This window comes from Oncorhynchus tshawytscha, linkage group LG19 (genome assembly GCF_018296145.1).
Source record: "Oncorhynchus tshawytscha isolate Ot180627B linkage group LG19, Otsh_v2.0, whole genome shotgun sequence".
Lineage (NCBI taxonomy): Eukaryota > Metazoa > Chordata > Actinopteri > Salmoniformes > Salmonidae > Oncorhynchus > Oncorhynchus tshawytscha.
In genome coordinates this window covers 4,858,750-4,878,244 of record NC_056447.1, presented here as the reverse complement: position 1 = coordinate 4,878,244, position 19,495 = coordinate 4,858,750, and the positions used below count along the sequence as shown (strand labels likewise).

Here is a 19,495-nt window from a genome sequence, read left to right as displayed (position 1 = left end):
TTAATTTTTTTTATTAAAATCAAATTTAAAAACTTCACTGATTCACTTAGCGTCAGTTACACTACGAGTGATTTGTGTTTCATAAATGGGACACTTGTCATCAGCCTTATCGTATAGGCAGTCAACTTTGACCGTGACTTCGATTTTCCAACCCACCCTCACTCTGCAAGCTCCCACGAGACGAGTCGAATGTTGAAGATAGTTGGAAAACATTGGGTGCCGTTTGCCTTCAAAGTTTTTCCAAAGCAAAGCGTTATTGACCAGCCCCCCTGCCACCACCCCTCTTTGTTTATCCCCTTGGCAATGGCATTTACACCCCTGATAGAGGGACCTGCTGTGTCCCAAATGGCACCCTATTTCCTATGTAGTGCAGAAGTACATATCGGTAATAGCCTAGGGACGCAGGCCCCAGGTTGAAATCAATGGAGGCCTTGCCTGGCCTGACCTCTCTTTCTCTCTCTTTGTCTTTCTCTCTCTTTCTCTTTCTCTCTCTCCCTCTGTGTGTGTGTGTGTCTGAAATTTAGTGCTGAGCCTGACACTTTAGGGCCAGATCATACGAGCTGTCCAGGACGGGGGCCACTGCCACCCCACACATTCTACACAGGCCTGAGAAAGTCAGTGGGGGTGAGACTAGGGGGTTATTTGGTGCTTGAAACCCACTACGCCCCTAGAGAATGATCCGCTTGTGTCTACATGTGAGTGGAAGGGGGTGAAAATCCAACGCAATGACCACCGACTGATTCGATAGCCAGGGATGCTAAATTTGTTCTACTCTGTTTTTTTCCCCCTCTCTCCTCCTACCTCCATTCCCTCTCTCTTCTCCTCTGTTCCTCTCATAGCCATAACCAGAGGACCACGACGTTCCGGCACCCCGTGACGGGACAGATGTCTCAGGAGAACATTGGTTTTATCCTCCAAGAAATGTGAGTGACGAATCTACTTGTATCTACCCTTTGTGCGACGACAACTTTTGGTTCTCAGAATATCGCTGGAATGCTAGTTGGTGTAATGGTCAATAACAGACCTGTGGCCTCTCAGGAATGTCAATGGCGTACATCTATTTGTAACTACGAGTGTGCAAACCTCGAACACAGCCAATGCCGAGCTTAAGTATCTATATTCATGTGTATTCATTCAGCGTCTCAGACAAATATCAATCTTCAAAGTAAATCCAACTTTGTATTATTTCAAGACTGTAGATGGGAGCCTAGGAATTGTGGCGATGACCAGATATGTCAAGGTATATGGAGCAGGGAAACAATCTATGGATGAATGGAATAGTGGTAAAAAGCCAGTACTGCTGGGAAAGCTGACATTTGGGAAAGTTGGCTTTGTTGGAGTATAGATATGTAGTTGTTGTTTGGTGTATACAGCATTGGGTATGAAGTAAAAGGCAAAGCCAGTGTTGTTCAGAAACTGATATTATGGAACAGTGGTACATTAACCCACATAGGATGTTCTTTCTCTCAGTCCCTTTATGGATCATTAAGGCTGGAAGGTTGGACCATGTGCCCTCTCAAATGTCCAGAGGCCTGGTCTCCAGATTCCACTCTACCCTTAGCTGGCCTCTACCAGGCCATCTTAACCCTGACTGTGTGAACCAAATGGCACACTGTCAGTACAGCTATGATTTACCACCCTAACTGCTCATGAGTTGTGACCTACAAACTCTGGTATATAAGTCTAGTGTTATAGGCGCATAATCTGCACATCTTGAAACCCCCAGTTTAGCTCAGAGTACTGGTGTGGGGTGTCACAACGCAGCGCATCTGTCCATCTCTTGCTCTAATTTCTCTTTCTCTCTTTGCGTTCTTCTGTCTCTTCTCTCTTTTTTTTGTTGCTCTGCCCTCCGAAATTGTGTGCATGGAGATTCTGGAAAAAATGACCAGGTTTTTCTTAATTCCTGGTTGCATCATTCCCAGAGGGAAGATACCCTCCCAGCTTATCCAGATTCTGAGAATCCTCCAACCAGGATTTCTGAAAAACCTGTGAACTTTGGGAAAGGCGACGAGCACCATTGGTAGAACCTTGTAGTTGGTTTTACTGAAGATTTTCTATTATATTGATAAGATGGTCGAGTGACCGCTCTAACAACGGGGCGGCAAGTAGCCTAGTGGTTAGAGCGTTGGACTAGTAACCGGAAGGTTGCAAGATCGAATCCCCGAGCTGACAAGATAAAAATCTGTCATTCTGCCCCTGAACAAGGCAGTTAACCCACTGTTCCTAGGCAGTCATTGAAAATAAGTATTGGTTCTTAACTGACTTGACTAGTTAATAAATCAAATGAAACTTCTATTTGATCAAGTAAGCCTCACATAGACAATTTGAAATTAAATTTGAGACTCTCATTGACCTCTACAAATATTCCTCACTTCATGGTCTTATTTTTTGTGGACAGAAGTTGGACAGAGTCTCTCTCTTCGCCTCTTCCTCTCTCTCTTCGCCTCTTCCTCTCTCTCTTTGCCTCTTCCTCTCTCTCTTTGCCTCTTCCTCTCTCTTCGCCTCTTCCTCTCTCTCTTCGCCTCTTCCTCTCTCTCTTTGCCTCTTCCTCTCTCTCTTTGCCTCTTCCTCTCTCTCTTTGCCTCTTCCTCTCTCTCTTCGCCTCTTCCTCTCTGGTTGTAGCTTGTCAGAAGTCTTCAGTCGTCCTGTGCTCTAACCTTTAAATGGGGGACCAAAGATGAGTGAATTTAGACTACCTTTGGTTAGAACAAAGTGCCAGTTGTCCCCCTCCTGTGTCAGGGTCCAACACTTTGGCCCAAGATGACACAGATTGGAAAGGTTGTGCACAGTCATTCCATGAAAAAGATTTAGGATTTTGTGCCCCAACACAAAACTACAGTGGACAAGCATGAGTTCACAGAACATTTCTTATTTCTTGAATATCTCGTTGCATCTACACACTGGCTGCTTGTCAACGTAAAATCTAAACAGCTGTGGAGCAAATAACACGAACACCACACACTCGCCAGCGTAGAGCTCTGTTCTCTACCTCGCTCCATCTCTCCAGTCTGTCTCACTTTCTCTCTCTGGTAGTCGCTCCATCTCTCTCGTTCCCTCTCTTGGATCTAGCTCACTCTTGCTCTCTCCTTCTGTCTGGCGAGAACAGGAGAGCACATTCCCCTGCTATGTTCTGATGGATCCGTCTCATTAACGGCTACAGTATGTGGGCGTGGAGGCTTATTTGAGCCGCGCAGATAATGTGTCAAGGCCACTCAGCACGCACACCCTCTATCTAGCACTGCATACAGAGGAACAGGCCAGAGGTGTGTGCGTTGTGTAATGAGTCTCAGTGCAGCTGCAGCCTTGAAAGCGTTTCGGGGGAACTAGGCAAGCTATAATGCCGCAGCCATGAGAATTGTGGGATAAAATGTAGCCTAGCACTACCTGTAGTTTGGTGAGCGATTTTAAAATCGGCGCATTCAACAAAAGTAGGTCAAACTACCACGTAGATCACAGGCGTTGCTGTCTTGCTCTACACTAGGGCTAGTCCAGGGTTTTCCGTCAGGAAAATGTGGCGCCGGACAATGTGACCGGGAAGATTTTAATTTGCCGGCCATTTCAGAAATGTATTGGACCTATATACATTGGTTGCACAACCCATTAGGGCGACCACTCACGGTGCTCAGAATGACACATCACGTTTAGATTATGGTAATTCACCTTAACAGAACATGCAACTCATGCAATGAAGCAGCCAATAAAACCACATTTTCAAACATTTGCTAAAAAATCATTCCCGGGGAAACCCCATTCTAAACAGCGCACGTGATAGCAGGTGACAGAGATGAAAATCTCTGTTCGAGGGGAACTCTAAAGATGCAACCACTAGGATGGGTTGCTAATATGACCAGGACTGTTCCTTTGGCTTCTGGACAATGAAAGAAAGTTGATATGAAAGGCAATAGAGCAGGAGAGAAATGCTGGTTTCCTTCCCTACCATTGCCTATGCACTTGAATGACGAATGGGAGGCGAGCTTCAATGACCATTTCAGAAATAAAAATAGTAGCTATTTAAGACTGTGGCCGTATCTTGCTCCAGCATATAAAGCCAGCATATCTGCATTGAGGCATTCAGGGACTGTTTGATTGAATGTGAGAATGGGCAAAACGAGTGACCTTAGCAACTTTGAGCGGGGTGTGATCGTCGGTGCCAGCGGCCGGTCCCAGTGTCTCAGAAACGGCCGACCTACTGGGCTTTTCACGCACGACAGTGTCTAGCGTTTACCGAGACTGGTGCGACAAACTAAACATCCAGTCAGCGGCAGTCCTGTGGGAGGAAACAGCTCATTGATGAAAGCTCGAAGGAGAATGGGAAGAATCAGGCAAGCTAATAGGTGGGCCGCAAACAATGGCGCAGCACAACAGTGGTGTGCTGAACAGCATCTCGGAACTCGTTGGTCTTTGAACACGTATGGGCTATTGCAGCAAACGACCACACCGGGTTCCACTCCTATCAACTAGAAACAAGAAGAAGCAACTCCAGTGGGCACGCAATCACCAACACTGGACAATTGAGGAGTGGAAAAACATTGCCTGGTTCCTGTTGAATCCCGGTTCCTGTTGCGTCATGCTGAGGGCAGTCAGGGTGTAAGCAGCATGAGTCCATGGACCCGTCCTGCTTGACGTCAACGGTACAGGCTGGTGGCGGTGGTGTAATGGTGTGGGGAATGTTTTCCTGGCACACGTTAGGTCCCTTGATACCAATTGAGCAACGTTTCCTTGCCTCGAATAATTCAGGCTGTTCTGGAGGCAAAGGGGGGTACGACTCGGTACTAACAAACTGAGTGTAAAAGATGACAGCACAGACCCACAACATTTTAGGCTTAGTTCAATATGATGTGGAGCCTGCTGATGAAGTGCAAATTACTTCACATAAGACATTCAAATCTGGACCTCGAAGCCAGTTCGACCGCTGATTTTTAATTCCTCCCCTCTAATCAAGGACTGATTTAGACCTGGGACGCCAGGTGTGTGCAATTAATCATCAGGTAGAAGAACAGAAAACCAGCCGGGATCTTGACCTCCGGGCTCAGACGCCTGGTATAGTCTTTAGATCACATATCCTTGTTCCAGCACTGCTTTTGATAGAGGCACCACCTAACAGATCACCATCAAAGCCAAGTTGAAACCTCATCTAAGGTCTTATAATATTACGTTGGGGAGACTGGCGTCTAAAGGGAGACTGGCTGGGCCTCTCAGACCCAGGAGTGGCTAAAGTGTCTAGGCTTCACACTTTATAAGAGGCCACACGTTTTTGCCTCTTATTTTCATATCAGGCTGGCGTCTCGCGTCCGTGTCAGGTCTGTCTGCCTGCCTGCCTACCTGCTTGTCCGTCTGTCTGCAACTTCTTCTCTCTCTTCTCTTTCTTTCAATCAGTCTATTGCCCCTCTCTCCGTATCTCAAACAGTTATTTGCAGATTCTTAACCTCTCTCTCTCTCTCTCTCTCCTCATTGCTATGGTATCTGGTGATGATGGGCAAAGCTACGCTAGCAATGTGATGACTCGCTCACAAGAGGGATCGCTGACCCGCCGGGCAGGGCAATGCTTTTGTTGACTGTCGCCATGGCAGCGACAGGGTGGATTTCAAACACCTGGACCACAGGCAGACAGGGAATGGGGAGGGAGAGCAGACAGCGTGTTTCCACCTCCGCAAGGCCCCACGCTGAGTATTTATACACATGCTTGCTCTCTGGATAGGTCAGGAATGGGGTCGTGGATGACTTTTTTTATGTGGCGATATTGTAATACTCCAGAACCAAAGAGGCATTTTGAAGCCGGTTGTTGTCTCCTTTTAATGTGATGTTCCTTCTATACCTTCCCCTAAACTACTCTGTACAATATCTATATCACGTCCCCCAAACACACCAGAACATGAAAAAAAAAACATTGCCACTGTCTGTCCTAATGACGTCCCCTGTTTGGGTGCACTACACTACACTACAAACGTGACCACAGTGCTTTTCTCCTCTTCTCCTCCTCCTTTCTATATTTGAAATTGCACCCTGGTTACTGTCGTTTCCTACTAGCTATTCTGGACTTTTGCTAAATAACTAGCTAACTAAAAAAAAAAAAAGTTTTGGAGGAAATGGCAACACCTTAAGGAAGTTGAAAATAAGCTACAACTTGTGGGAAAGAACATCCCCTTCAAGGCCCTTTATTCCAGGTTGACAACTCTCAGGAGGCCCAGAGTGATGATAATAACCAATGTGCTGAAAAGCTGGCTGTCGCTGCCTAGATTGCCTGGCAGAATGCCCTTCGTAAGTGCCAGTCCTTGGCCTGTGTCCCAAATGGCGACCTACTCCCCATGGCACTACTTTTGACCAGAGCCCATAGGGTTAGGGTAAAGGTTAGGGCTCTGCTCAAAAGTAGTGCACTAGGGTGCCGTTGGGGATGCACCCCGTAAGTGTTTTCTTCCCCTCTCATGACGACAAAGTAAATGTCTGAGTCAGAGATGGAGAGGCGAGATCTGCGTTACAAGGTTTCTGTACAGCGAAGCGCTGAGGAATTCTGTGTGTGCAGATGGAAAGATTTGACTATTTGTTTATTGTGTTCATGGACATGAAGGGTTTTGTGGGTCTCCTTGTGCATTTGTAGGTTTAGTTTCAGTGAATATATTAGTTTCTGTTTTACATTGGATAATGAAGTCGTATTTTCATTTGATGTGATTCGCCTCCATTTCAGTCACTATTATTGAGCCTGAGCGTTTTTAACACTTATCCTCTAGTTTTAGTAGCTTCAAAGGTTTTGCTGATAGTTCATCTAATGCAGTGGTATTCAAACTGTTTTAGCGGGGGCCCCATTTTTTTCCTGCCAGAATTTCTGGTGTCGCCATTTTTTCCCTCCAAGAATTACTGGCGACCCCACCCATCCCCACCTCAAATCTAATGACACAACCTTAAAATGGGTACATTCAGATTTTTAAATAACACAATTTTCAATTCATTGTATTTTAATGTCTTATCAAAATAAAAAATAATACAATTGTATTTGAATACCACTGATCTTAAGGCTAAGCTATAATAGTTTTGCCTTTTAGGTCATAATGAATAAGATTGTATGGACCGATTCGAGATCAGCACTCTTACTCAAAGACGCTTTGTGGATAGGGGCCCAGAGCGCAGTGCATTGTGGGAGGAGGTGATGATTTCTCTCAGGTGATGGCCTAGTTGGCTAGCCGCCCACAACGTCGCATCACTTCCTGACACTTCCATATCCTGTGAGAGAAACCCCAGAGCAGTGTCTGTGTGTCTGTTTGTAACATGAGCTGGTCAGTATGTGGTAGGTAATCCTTTCTAATGCTGCTTTTTTTGAAAGCTATTATGTCGTAGAACTGCAGAAGTGTTTCACTTTCTGGGGGACCGAGTTTTGAAATCAGTGAAATTAGACTATGATAGCTAAGGAGATGGAGAAGATTCTGGCCTTTGATCGCAAAATGCAGAGGGAGTCGAAAAGAGAACACACAGAAGGCTGTTGTATAATACACCTGTCTCCGGATTACATTTTAAAGCTAAGGGCAACCATGGCATCCGTGACAGAGAGGGAGAAGCGTGCATCCATGTATACGGGTAAGATAATCTAGCTAGCTACCCTTTTCAGATATTACTCATTTTAAATTTTGTCACAAAGTTGTTTTCATTTCAAGTTAGTGTTAGTTGTCTGGCTCGCTAGCTAACGTTACATGTCTGTGTAGTAATATTATTTGTATCCCAGAACCATTTGCATAAGCTAGTTATAGTCTAATGTTAGGTAGCTAACATTGAACCTGGTTGGTTAGCTACCTGCAGATTCATGCAGGTTAGTAAGGTTATGAGTTGGGATTATGGTTCATTGTTTAGATGGCTAGCTACATGTCTAAAAGACTGTACTATGCAAGTAACCATTTCAATAGAATGTTCTTGATGTCAAATCAAATCAAATTTTATTTGTCACATACACATGGTTAGCAGATGTTAATGCGAGTGTAGCGAAATGCTTGTGCTTCTAGTTCCGACAATGCAGTAATAACCAACAAGTAATCTAACTAACAATTCCCCCCAAAAAACTACTGTCTTATACACAGTGTAAGGGGATAAAGAATATGTACATAAGGATATATGAATGAGTGATGGTACAGAGCAGCATAGGCAAGATACGGTAGATGATATCGAGTACAGTATATACATATGAGATGAGTATGTAAACCAAGTGGCATAGTTAAAGTGGCTAGTGATACATGTATTACATAAGGATGCAGTCGATGATATAGAGTACAGTATCTACGTATGCATATGAGATGAATAATGTAGGGTAAGTAACATTATATAAGGTAGCATTGTTTAAAGTGGCTAGTGATATATTTACATCATTTCCCATCAATTCCCATTATTAAAGTGGCTGGAGTAGAGTCAGTGTCATTGACAGTGTGTTGGCAGTAGCCACTCAATGTTAGTGGTGGCTGTTTAACAGTCTGATGGCCTTGAGATAGAAGCTGTTTTTCAGTCTCTCGGTCCCAGCTTTGATGCACCTGTACTGACCTCGCCTTCTGGATGACAGCGGGGTGAACAGGCAGTGGCTCGGGTGGTTGATGTCCTTGATGATCTTTATGGCCTTCCTGTAGCATCGGGTGGTGTAGGTGTCCTGGAGGGCAGGTAGTTTGCCCCCGGTGATGCGTTGTGCAGACCTCACTACCCTCTGGAGAGCCTTACGGTTGAGGGCGGTGCAGTTGCCATACCAGGCGGTGATACAGCCCGCCAGGATGCTCTCTATTGTGCATCTGTAGAAGTTTGTGAGTGCTTTTGGTGACAAGCCAAATTTCTTCAGCCTCCTGAGGTTGAAGAGGCGCTGCTGCGCCTTCCTCACGATGCTGTCTGTGTGAGTGGACCAATTCAGTTTGTCTGTGATGTGTATGCCGAGGAACTTAAAACTTGCTACCCTCTCCACTACTGTTCCATCGATGTGGATGGGGGTGTTCCCTCTGCTGTTTCCTGAAGTCCACAATCATCTCCTTAGTTTTGTTGACGTTGAGTGTGAGGTTATTTTCCTGACACCACACTCCGAGGGCCCTCACCTCCTCCCTGTAGGCCGTCTCGTCGTTGTTGGTAATCAAGCCTACCACTGTTGTGTCGTCCGCAAACTTGATGATTGAGTTGGAGGCGTGCATGGCCACGCAGTCGTGGGTGAACAGGGAGTACAGGAGAGGGCTCAGAACGCACCCTTGTGGGGCCCCAGTGTTGAGGATCAGCGGGGAGGAGATTTTGTTGCCTACCCTCACCACCTGGGGGCGGCCCGTCAGGAAGTCCAGAACCCAGTTGCACAGGGCGGGGTCGATGTCACTACGACAACTGTTGATAGAAGTAGCTGGTAAATATCATATCGCTCTGGCTATATACTCCGATTTCAGAGCACAATAACTGACAAATTGACAAGGATTGCTAACCTGGGCCTGTGTTCAATAAGCGTCTCAGAGGGGGAATGCTGATTTTTAAGATCAGGTCCCCTCCTGTCCATGTAATCCTATTCATTATGACCTAAAAGGCTAAACTGATGCTAGATATCAGCACACGTTAGGAACATGGGCCCTGAGGCTTGAAAGAGAGCTGTTCTGGTGAAAGTTCAGACATCTCCACAGAACACCATTCTGTCCTTGGCCTCCAGGGTGTGTGTTCAGTCTACGGAGTCGTGTGTGTGTGGAGTCGCATCCTCTACCGGGTGTTTCAATGACACTCTGTGTACATAAACACACACCTACACACACACACAGTTTGTCTCTCTCGCCAGTATGTCTCTCTCAAGTTGTCTTAATACACACACACACACACACGGTCATGTCTGCTCTGTGTGATCCTGTGCTGCTGTCTCTGTTTCTCACCAGGCCCGGCGGACGCATGTCAAACCCCCAGCAAGCCGACTTGAGGCCCTCCAGCACCATCAGCGAGGCTTCCACCGCCGTCACCACCTCCACCGTGGACACCACTTCGGGGTCAAAGGTCAGTCCCAAAACCTTATTGATTTATTCTCTCCCAATCCTCTTCAATTTGACATGACATTTTGAGGTGACGTTATCTTTTTGAAGCGCAAACGATATGGAGCGTTTCTGTTTCTATCCTGGCCTTCCTGTATTATACCTATGCTAAAAAAATGTATTCTACTGAGCCATTTACTTGTCTTTAATTATTTCTTATTGTAGCAGTGTCAAGAAGGAACCCGTAAGCATTTCGCTGGACGATGTATACCATGTGTATCCCTGATACAGTGGGGCAAAAAGTATTTAGTCAGCCACCAATTGTGCAAGCTCTCCCACTTAAAAAGACGAGAGAGGCCTGTAATTTTCATCATAGGTACACTTCAACTATGACAGACAAAATGAGAAAAAAGTAGGATTTTGTAGGATTGTAGGATTTTTAAAGAATTAATTTGCAAATTATGGCGGAAAATAAGTATTTGGTCAAGAATAAAAGTTTATCTCAATACTTTGTTATATACCCTTTGTTGGCAATGACAGAGGTCAAATGTTTTCTGTAAGTCTTCACAAGGTTTTCACACACTGTTGCTGGTATTTTGGCCCATTCCTCCATGCAGATCTCCTCTAGAGCAGTCAAATCAAATTTATTTATATAGCCCTTCGTACATCAGCTGATATCTCAAAGTGCTGTACAGAAACCCAGCCTAAAACCCCAAACAGCAAGCAATGCAGGTGTAGAAGCACGGTGGCTAGGAAAAACTCCCTAGAAAGGCCAAAACCTAGGAAGAAACCTAGAGAGGAACCAGGCTATGTGGGGTGGCCAGTCCTCTTCTGGCTGTGCCGGGTGGAGATTATAACAGAACATGGCCAAGATGTTCAAATGTTCATAAATGACCAGCATGGTCGTATAATAATAAGGCAGAACAGTTGAAACTGGAGCAGCAGCACGGTCAGGTGGACTGGGGACAGCAAGGAGTCATCATGTCAGGTAGTCCTGGGGCATGGTCCTAGGGCTCAGGTCCTCTGAGAGAGAGAGAGAGAGAGAAAGAGAGAATTAAGAGAACGCACACTTAGATTCACACAGGACACCGAATAGGACAGGAGAGGTACTCCAGATATAACAAACTAACCCTAGCCCCCCGACACAAACTACTGCAGCATAAATACTGGAGGCTGAGACAGGAGGGGTCAGGAGACACTGTGGCCCCACCCGAGGACACCCCCGGACAGGGCCAAACAGGAAGGATATAACCCCACCCACCTTGCCAAAGCACAGCCCCCACACCACTAGAGGGATATCTTCAACCACCAACTTACCATCCTGAGACAGGGCCGAGTATAGCCCACAAAGATCTCCGCCATGGCACAACTCAAAGGGGGGGCGCCAACCCAGACAGGATGACCACAGAGATGCTTGTTCTAGGTCCCAAGAAACAAAGAGATCTTCTGTTGAATCTGACAATTAATCTTAATGGTTGTACAGTCGTCTCAAATAAAACTGTGAAGGACCTCGGCATTACTCTGGACCCTGATCTCTCTTTTGAAGAACATATCAAGACCATTTCAATGACAGCTTTTTTCCATCTACGTAACATTGTAAAAATCAGAAACTTTCTGTCCAAAAATTATGCAGAAAAATTAATCCATGCTTTTGTCACTTCTAGGTTAGACTACTGCAATGCTCTACTTTCCGGCTACCCGGAAAAGCACTAAATAAAATTCAGTTGGTGCTAAATACGGCTGCTAGAATCCTGACTAGAACCAAAAGAATTTGATCATATTACTCCAGTGCTAGCCTCTCTACACTGGCTTCCTGTCAAAGCAAGGGCTGATTTCAAGGTTTTACTGCTAACCTACAAAGCATTACATGGGCTTGCTCCTACCTATCTCTCTGATTTGGTCCTGCCGTACATACCTACACGTACGCTACGGTCACAAGACGCAGGCCTCCTAATTGTCCCTAGAATTTCTAAGCAAACAGCTGGAGGCAGGGCTTTCTCCTATAGAGCTCCATTTTTATGGAACGGTCTGCCTACCCATGTCAGAGACGCAAACTCGGTCTCAACCTTTAAGTCTTTACTGAAGACTCATCTCTTCAGTGGGTCATATGATTGAGTGTAGTCTGGCCCAGGAGTGTGAAGGTGAACGGAAAGGCTCTGGAGCAACGAACCGCCCTTGCTGTCTCTGCCTGGCCGGTTCCCCTCTTTCCACTGGGATTCTCTGCCTCTAACCCTATTACAGGGGCTGAGTCATTGGCTTACTGGGGCTCTCTCATGCCGTCCCTGGAAGGGGTGCGTCACCTGAGTGGGTTGATTCACTATAGGGAAACGTAATTAACGACGGGCATTAGGTGAGGATGAAGGGCTCGGTGGGCTTCTCTCACACACCTTTGACCAAGACCCCATTAAAAGCCACCAGACAGTGGACAGGGGGTTTGAGTGGAGAGGAGGGGGGGCTTCTGTCTGCCGTAGGAGGCTGGTTTAATTAATGTCACAGACTCCAGAGGGGGGAAAGTTAGACGTGTGGATCTGATGGAATTAGACTGCGCCTGTGTGTTTATGGAATTGTGCAGGTTGAGGGTGAATGTGACAGGGCAAGAGTGTGTGTGTTTTGTGTGTGTCAAGTGTAAAATTTGTACCCGTTTGTGTGTCAGGTGTATGACGAATGACAAGTTGTGTGTGTGGCTCAACATAACAAGCTCGGGGCCTTCTCTCCAGGCTCTACTGTGACCCTGGCAGAACAGTCAAGCCGATTTCAAGCCGCAGGTGGGATACACCTGATGCTCACCCCCCCGCCCCATTTATAACTTGAAAGGCGATTAACTACCTCACTTTCACTTTGAAGACTGGTCTTAGTGGCATTACTTCCCCATGTACCTTCAAGGCTTTTTGCGTAAAGCCAAGAGAACAGGCTACTGTAGCCTTAGCATGAAATGAGCTCTCTCTCATTCCTTTCTCTTGCTCTGTCTCGCTCTCTCTCTTTTGCTCCTTATCTCCCCCCCTCTGGCAGAGGATGGGAGAGCACACTCACACACTGCTTCTCTTTCTTAGACACACACACACCACTAAACAGAGGTAAATCATGTCCACCCCATCAACAGGTGGACCCAGACTCTGATTGAATGTGGCACACAGGGAGAGGATCGGGCATCCATCACACTGGGGCTCATCAGTTACCATGACGAGAGACCACAGCTTTTCACCACCGCAACCCTTTTCCCTTTATTGTGCAGTACAAAAAGTAGTGCACTATGTAGAGGACAGGGTGCCGTTTGGGATGCAACCCAGGTGATCCCACCCATTCCCCACCCCCTCCCTCCATAAGGGATCAAGCAATATCCTTTGCTTTACTGATGAACATCAGCACTAAACCGCCTCATCACATTCCAGAAGCATGAGTCATGCTTTTCCTCTGTGTGTGTGTGTGCTGTTACGGCAGTTTTTTTTTAAAAAGGGAAAAAATCGGTGAGCCAGAACAGGTATTCATTACTTTTGTTTCGTCGGCATTCCTGCAAATAAGCACCAATATGTCTGTGCCAGACGGTTCCCAGATTCTGTTGCCTTATTTGAAGTCTTTGTCAAAGAGATGTCTTCTCTTTAAACTCTTCAAGGCAGTGTGAAGGTATTGTCACCACACAGTAAATTGCAGACAAATACATACTGAAACAGACTGTAAAGAGTATGTAGCATGTACAGTGCATTGGGAAAACTATTCAGACCCCTTCCTTTCCCCCCCCCATTTTGTTACGTTACAGCCTTTTAAATAAAAAATCTCATTAATTTACACACAATACCCCATAATGACGTAGCGAAAACAGGTTTTCAGACATTTTTGCAAATGTATTAAAACAGAAATACCTTATTTACATACGTATTCAGACCCTTTGCTATGAGACTCGAAATTGAGCCCAGGTGCATCCTGTTTCAATTAATCATCCTTGATATGTTTCTACAACTTGGAGTCCACCTAAATTCAATTGATTGGACATGATTTGGAAAGGCACACGCCTGTCTATGTAAGGTCCCACAGTTGACAGTGCATGTCAGAAGAAAAAACCAAGCCATGAGGTCAAAGGAATTGTCTGTAGAGCTCCGAGACGGGATTGTGTCGAGGCACAGATCTGAAGAATGGTACCAAAACATTTCTCCAACATTGACTGTCCCCGGCATTGACTGTCCCCAAGTGGCCTCCTTCATTCTTAAATGGAAGAAGTTTGGAACCACTAAGACCCTTTCTAGGGCTGAAGACCTTGCCAAACTGCAATCGAGGGAGAAGAGCCTTGGTCAAGGACGTGACCAAGAACCCGATGGTCAATCTGACAGAGCTCCAGAGTTACTCTGTGGAGATGGGAAAATCTTCCAGAAGGACAACTATCTCTACAGCACTCCACAAATCAGGCCTATGTGGTAGAGTGGCCAGACGGAAGCCACTCCTCAGTAAAAGGCACATGACAGCCCGCTTGGATTTTACCAAAAGGCACCTAAAGGACTTGCATCGCAGACCATGAGAAACAAGATTCTCTGGTCTGATGAAACCAAGATTGAACCCTTTGGCCTGAATGCCAAGAGTCACGTCTGGAGGAAACATGGCACCATCCCTACAGTGAAGCATGGTGGTGACAGCATCATGCTGTGGGGTTGTTTTTCAGTGGCAGGGACTGGGCGACTAGTCAGGATCGAGGGAAAGATGAACAGAGCAAAGTACAGAGAGATCCTTGATGAAAACCTGCTGCAGAGTGCTCAGGACCTCACTGGGACAAAGGTTCACCTTCCAACAGGACAATGACCCTAAGCACAAGCCCTAAGCCAAGACCACGCAAGAGTGGCTTCGGGACAAGTCTCTGAATGTCCTTGAGTGGCCCAGGCAGAGCCCAGACTTTTGAACCCAATCCAACCTCTTCTGGAGAGACCTGAAAGTAGCTGTGCAGCGACGCTCCACATCCAGCCTGAAAGAGCTCGGGAGGATCTGCAGAGAATGGTAGAAACTCCCCAAATACAGGTGTGCCAAGCTTGTAGCGTCCTACCCAAGAAGACTCGAGGCTGTAATCACTACCAAAGGAGCTTCAACAAAGTACTGAGTAAAGTTTTTTTTTTCTCTCTTTTTTCCCCCCATAAATTGATTTAAAAAAATTGAAACCCAGGTTTTGCTTTGTCGCTATGGTGTATTGTGTGTAGATTGAGGGGGATTTTTTTTTTTAAATATACATTTTAGAAAAAGGCTGTAACATAACAAAATGTGGAAAAAGTGAAGGAGTCTGAATACTTTCCGACTGTGCTGTCTATAGCCTTTCACTGACAAAAGCCGAATCTTACATTAGAGACCCTATTGTATGGTGTGATATACAGTAAGTGCCAACAAATTACATTTCCGTTGGCGCTAATATCACTCCCATATTTCCACGAGTTTACCCAGTCTTAAAATAGACTATGTTAAACTACGTAGACAAGGGAATCTGTTGTGACAGCTCTTCTGGTGTTTAGTGTCTACCTTCCACGCTTGGTCAGCAGTGGTTCTTATAATCGTGTAATTAGACATTTTTTTTCTTCTTCTTCTTCCCACCAGCTGTAGAGCTGTAGCGCCAGAGCCCCGAGCTTCCGACAACGCCACTAAAGCACTTGTAGCCGTCACACCCCGCCAGTTAAAACAAACCCCTCAGCCATAACTCCCTGTTTGGGATAGAAATGATGGGAGTCTGTGTGTGGGAGGTGGTGTGTGTGTGTGTGTGGGAGGTGGTGTGTGTGTGTGTGGGGAGGTGGTGTGTGTGTGTGTGTGGGAGGTGGTGTGTGTGTGTGTGGGGAGGTGGTGTGTGTGTGTGGGAGGTGGTGTGTGTGTGTGTGTGGGAGGTGGAGTCTGTGTGTGTGGGAGGTGGAGTCTGTGTGTGTGGGAGGTGGAGTCTGTTCGTGGGAGGTGGTGTGTGTGTGGTGTGGGAGGTGGGAGGTGGGAGGTGTGTGTGTGTGGGAGGTGGTGTGTGTGTGTGGGAGGTGGTGTGTGTGGGAGGTGGTGTGTGTGTGTGTGGGGGGGGGGTGGAGTGTGTGTGTGTGTGTGGGAGGTGGTGTGTGTGGAGGTGGTGTGGTGTGTGTGGGGAGGTGGTGGGAGGTGGTGTGTGTGGGAGGTGTGGTGTGTGTGGAGGGTGGTGGTGTGTGTGGGAGGTGTGGTGTGTGGGAGGTGGTGTGTGTGGGAGGTGGTGTGTGTGGGAGGTGTGGTGTGTGTGTGCGGGAGGTAGTGTGTGTGTGAGGGTGGTGTGTGAGAGGTGGTGTGTGAGAGGTGGTGTGTGGGAGGTGGTGTGTGTGGGAGGTGGTGTGTGTGGGAGGTGGTGTGTGTGGGAGGTGTGGTGTGTGGGAGGTGTGGTGTGTGTGTGCGGGAGGTGGTGTGTGTGGGAGGTGTGGTGTGGTGTGTGTGTGCGGGAGGTGTGGTGTGTGGGAGGTGTGGTGTGGTGTGTGTGTGCGGGAGGTGTGGTGTGTGGGAGGTGTGGTGTGGGGAGGTGTGGTGTGGTGTGTGTGTGCGGGAGGTGTGGTGTGTGGGAGGTGGTGTGTGTAGGGTACAGGATACATCACGGGCCTGTAGTGTACTCTATACACACACACACACACACACACACACACACACACACACACGGCTTGCCTCACGTCACATCACTGACATGGGAGTTGAGTGGGGCTTCGCTTTGTGATGTTGATAGGCCCGTTTAACGCTGCACTTAAGGTACTGGAATAACGAGTGTTGCTGTCCAGCGAGGGGACGGAGAGTGACCACATGACGTCGAGCGCTAACGTCAGAGGTGTCGGTCAATGACGCCCCCCCCCCCCACACACATGTGGTATCCGGTCTATGCTGCATAAATGATACGCTTCGCTCCATTTTCGTCAATGGGTCATTACAGTACTGAGTAGTAGGTTATAATTCAGGTCATAGGGATGCATGCATACACAGCTCCACTGAGGTAAATCACACCCACCCCATCAACAGATGGACCCAGACTATATTTGAATGTGGCACATTCCATTAATGCTTCGGTGTGTGTGTATGTGAATTCATTTGAGGAACTTTAAGCTTGTGAATTGCTGTCCGTCTGTCTGTGTTTGTATGTGCTGTATGTATGACTTGTGGCTGGTGCGTGTGATAGGGTCGACCGAGATCTCTTTAGTCGAGCGGTCACAATTATTATTTTTTTCATGGCGCAAAGACAGCTGTCTGATTCACACCTGTGTCCAGTGGACTAATCCATTGCGGAGGTCAAGGGGATGGCACAGTCCATCACGCTAAGACGTGATACTGAAATTGTATATGGATATGTTTACCCCAAACATAAGGGTACAACACTAGTATATCTAATATTACTTTATTTTTATTTATTTATTTCACCTTTATTTAACCAGGTAGGCTAGTTGAGAACAAGTTCTCATTTGCAACTGCGACCTGGCCAAGATAAAGCATAGCAGTGTGAACAGACAACACAGAGTTACACATGGAGTAAACAATTAACAAGTCAATAACACAGTAGAAAAAAAAGAGGCTACAGTGCCTTGCGAAAGTATTCGGCCCCCTTGAACTTTGCGACCTTTTGCCACATTTCAGGCTTCAAACATAAAGATATAAAACTGTATTTTTTTGTGAAGAATCAACAACAAGTGGGACACAATCATGAAGTGGAACGACATTTATTGGATCTTTCAAACTTTTTTAACAAATCAAAAACTGAAAAATTGGGCGTGCAAAATTATTCAGCCCCTTTACTTTCAGTGCAGCAAACTCTCTCCAGAAGTTCAGTGAGGATCTCTGAATGATCCAATGTTGACCTAAATGACTAATGTTGATAAATACAATCCACCTGTGTGTAATCAAGTCTCCGTATAAATGCACCTGCACTGTGATAGTCTCAGAGGTCCGTTAAAAGCGCAGAGAGCATCATGAAGAACAAGGAACACACCAGGCCGGTCCGAGTGTAACGGTTCTCTTTAGTTGAAGGAGAGTCGGACCAAAATGCAGCGTGTAGATTTCGATCCATGTTTAATAAACAAACGTAAAACACGACTCAATTATAAACACTACAAAACAAAGAACGTAATGAACGTAACGAAAACCGAAACAGCCTATACTTGTGTAAACTAACACAGAGACAGGAACAAGGACACTAAGGACAATCACCCACGAAAAACTCAAAGAATATGGCTGCCTAAATATGGTTCCCAATCAGAGACAACGATAAACACCTGCCTCTGACTGAGAACCACTTCAGACAGCCATAGACTTAACTAGAACACCCCACTAAGCTACAATCCCAATACATACACACCACATACAAAAACCCATGCCACACCCTGGCCTGACCAAATAAATGAAGATAAACACAAAATACTTCGACCAGGGCGTGACACCGAGATACTGTTGTGAAGAAGTTTAAAGCCGGATTCGGATTTAGAAGACTGATCAGTGATGCAGCCAAGAGGCCCATGATCACTCTGGATGAACTGCAGAGATCTACAGCTGAGGTGGGAGACTCTGTCCATAGGACAACAATCAGTCGTATATTGCACAAATCTGGCCTTTATGGAAGAGTGGCAAGAAGAAAGCCATTTCTTAAAGATATCCATAAAAAGTGTTGTTTAAAGTTTGCCACAAGCCACCTGGGAGACACACCAAACATGTGGAAGAAGGTGCTCTGGTCAGATGAAACCAAAATTTGAACTTTTTGGCAACAATGCAAAACGTTATGTTTGGCGTAAAAGCAACACAGCTCATCACCCTGAACACCCCATCCCCACTGTCAAACATGGTGGTGGCAGCATCATGGTTTGGGCCTGCTTTTCTTCAGCAGGGACAGGGAAGATGGTTAAAATTGATGGGAAGATGGATGGAGCCAAATACAGGACCATTCTGGAAGAAAACCTGATGGAGTCTGCAAAAGACCTGAGACTGGGACGGAGATTTGTCTTCCAACAAGACAATGGTCCAAAACATAAAGCAAAATCTACAATGGAATGGTTCAAAAATAAACATATCCAGGTGTTAGAATGGCCAAGTCAAAGTCCAGACCTGAATCCAATCAAGAATCTGTGGAAAGACCTGAAAACTGCTGTTCACAAATGCTCTCCATCCAACCTCACTGAGCTCGAGCTGTTTTGCAAGGAGGAATGGGAAAAATTTCAGTCTCTCGATGTGCAAAACTGATAGAGACATACCCCAAGCGACTTACAGCTGTAATCGCAGCAAAAGGTGGCGCTACAAAGTATTAACTTAAGGGGGCTGAATAATTTTGCACGCCCAATTTTTCAGTTTTTGATTTGTTCAAAAAGTTTGAAATATCCAATAAATGTCGTTCCACTTCATGATTGTGTCCCACTTGTTGTTGATTCTTCACAAAAAAATACAGTTTTATATCTTTATGTTTGAAGCCTGAAATGTGGAAAAAGGTCGCAAAGTTCAAGGGGGCCGAATTCTTTCGCAAGGCACTGTATATACATTGTGTGCAAAAGGCATGAGGAGGTAGGCGAATAATTACAATTTTGCAGATTAACACTGGAGTGATAAATGATCAGATGGTCATGTAGATATAT

At 46.0% G+C, this 19,495-nt stretch overlaps 1 protein-coding gene across 19 annotated transcripts in view; it reads left to right on the top strand.

Moving 5' to 3' along the window:
- The window catches only part of LOC112219188 (pleckstrin homology domain-containing family A member 7), a 173,528-nt gene that overhangs the window by 90,462 nt on the left and 63,571 nt on the right, over positions 1 to 19,495 (top strand). For all 19 annotated transcript variants that reach the window (XM_042301251.1, XM_042301252.1, XM_042301254.1 and 16 more), the window contains 2 exons: positions 840 to 923; positions 9,852 to 9,966. In XM_042301251.1, coding sequence (XP_042157185.1) covers positions 840 to 923; positions 9,852 to 9,966 — 199 coding nt within the window. The remainder of the gene's footprint in view (positions 1 to 839; positions 924 to 9,851; positions 9,967 to 19,495) is intronic.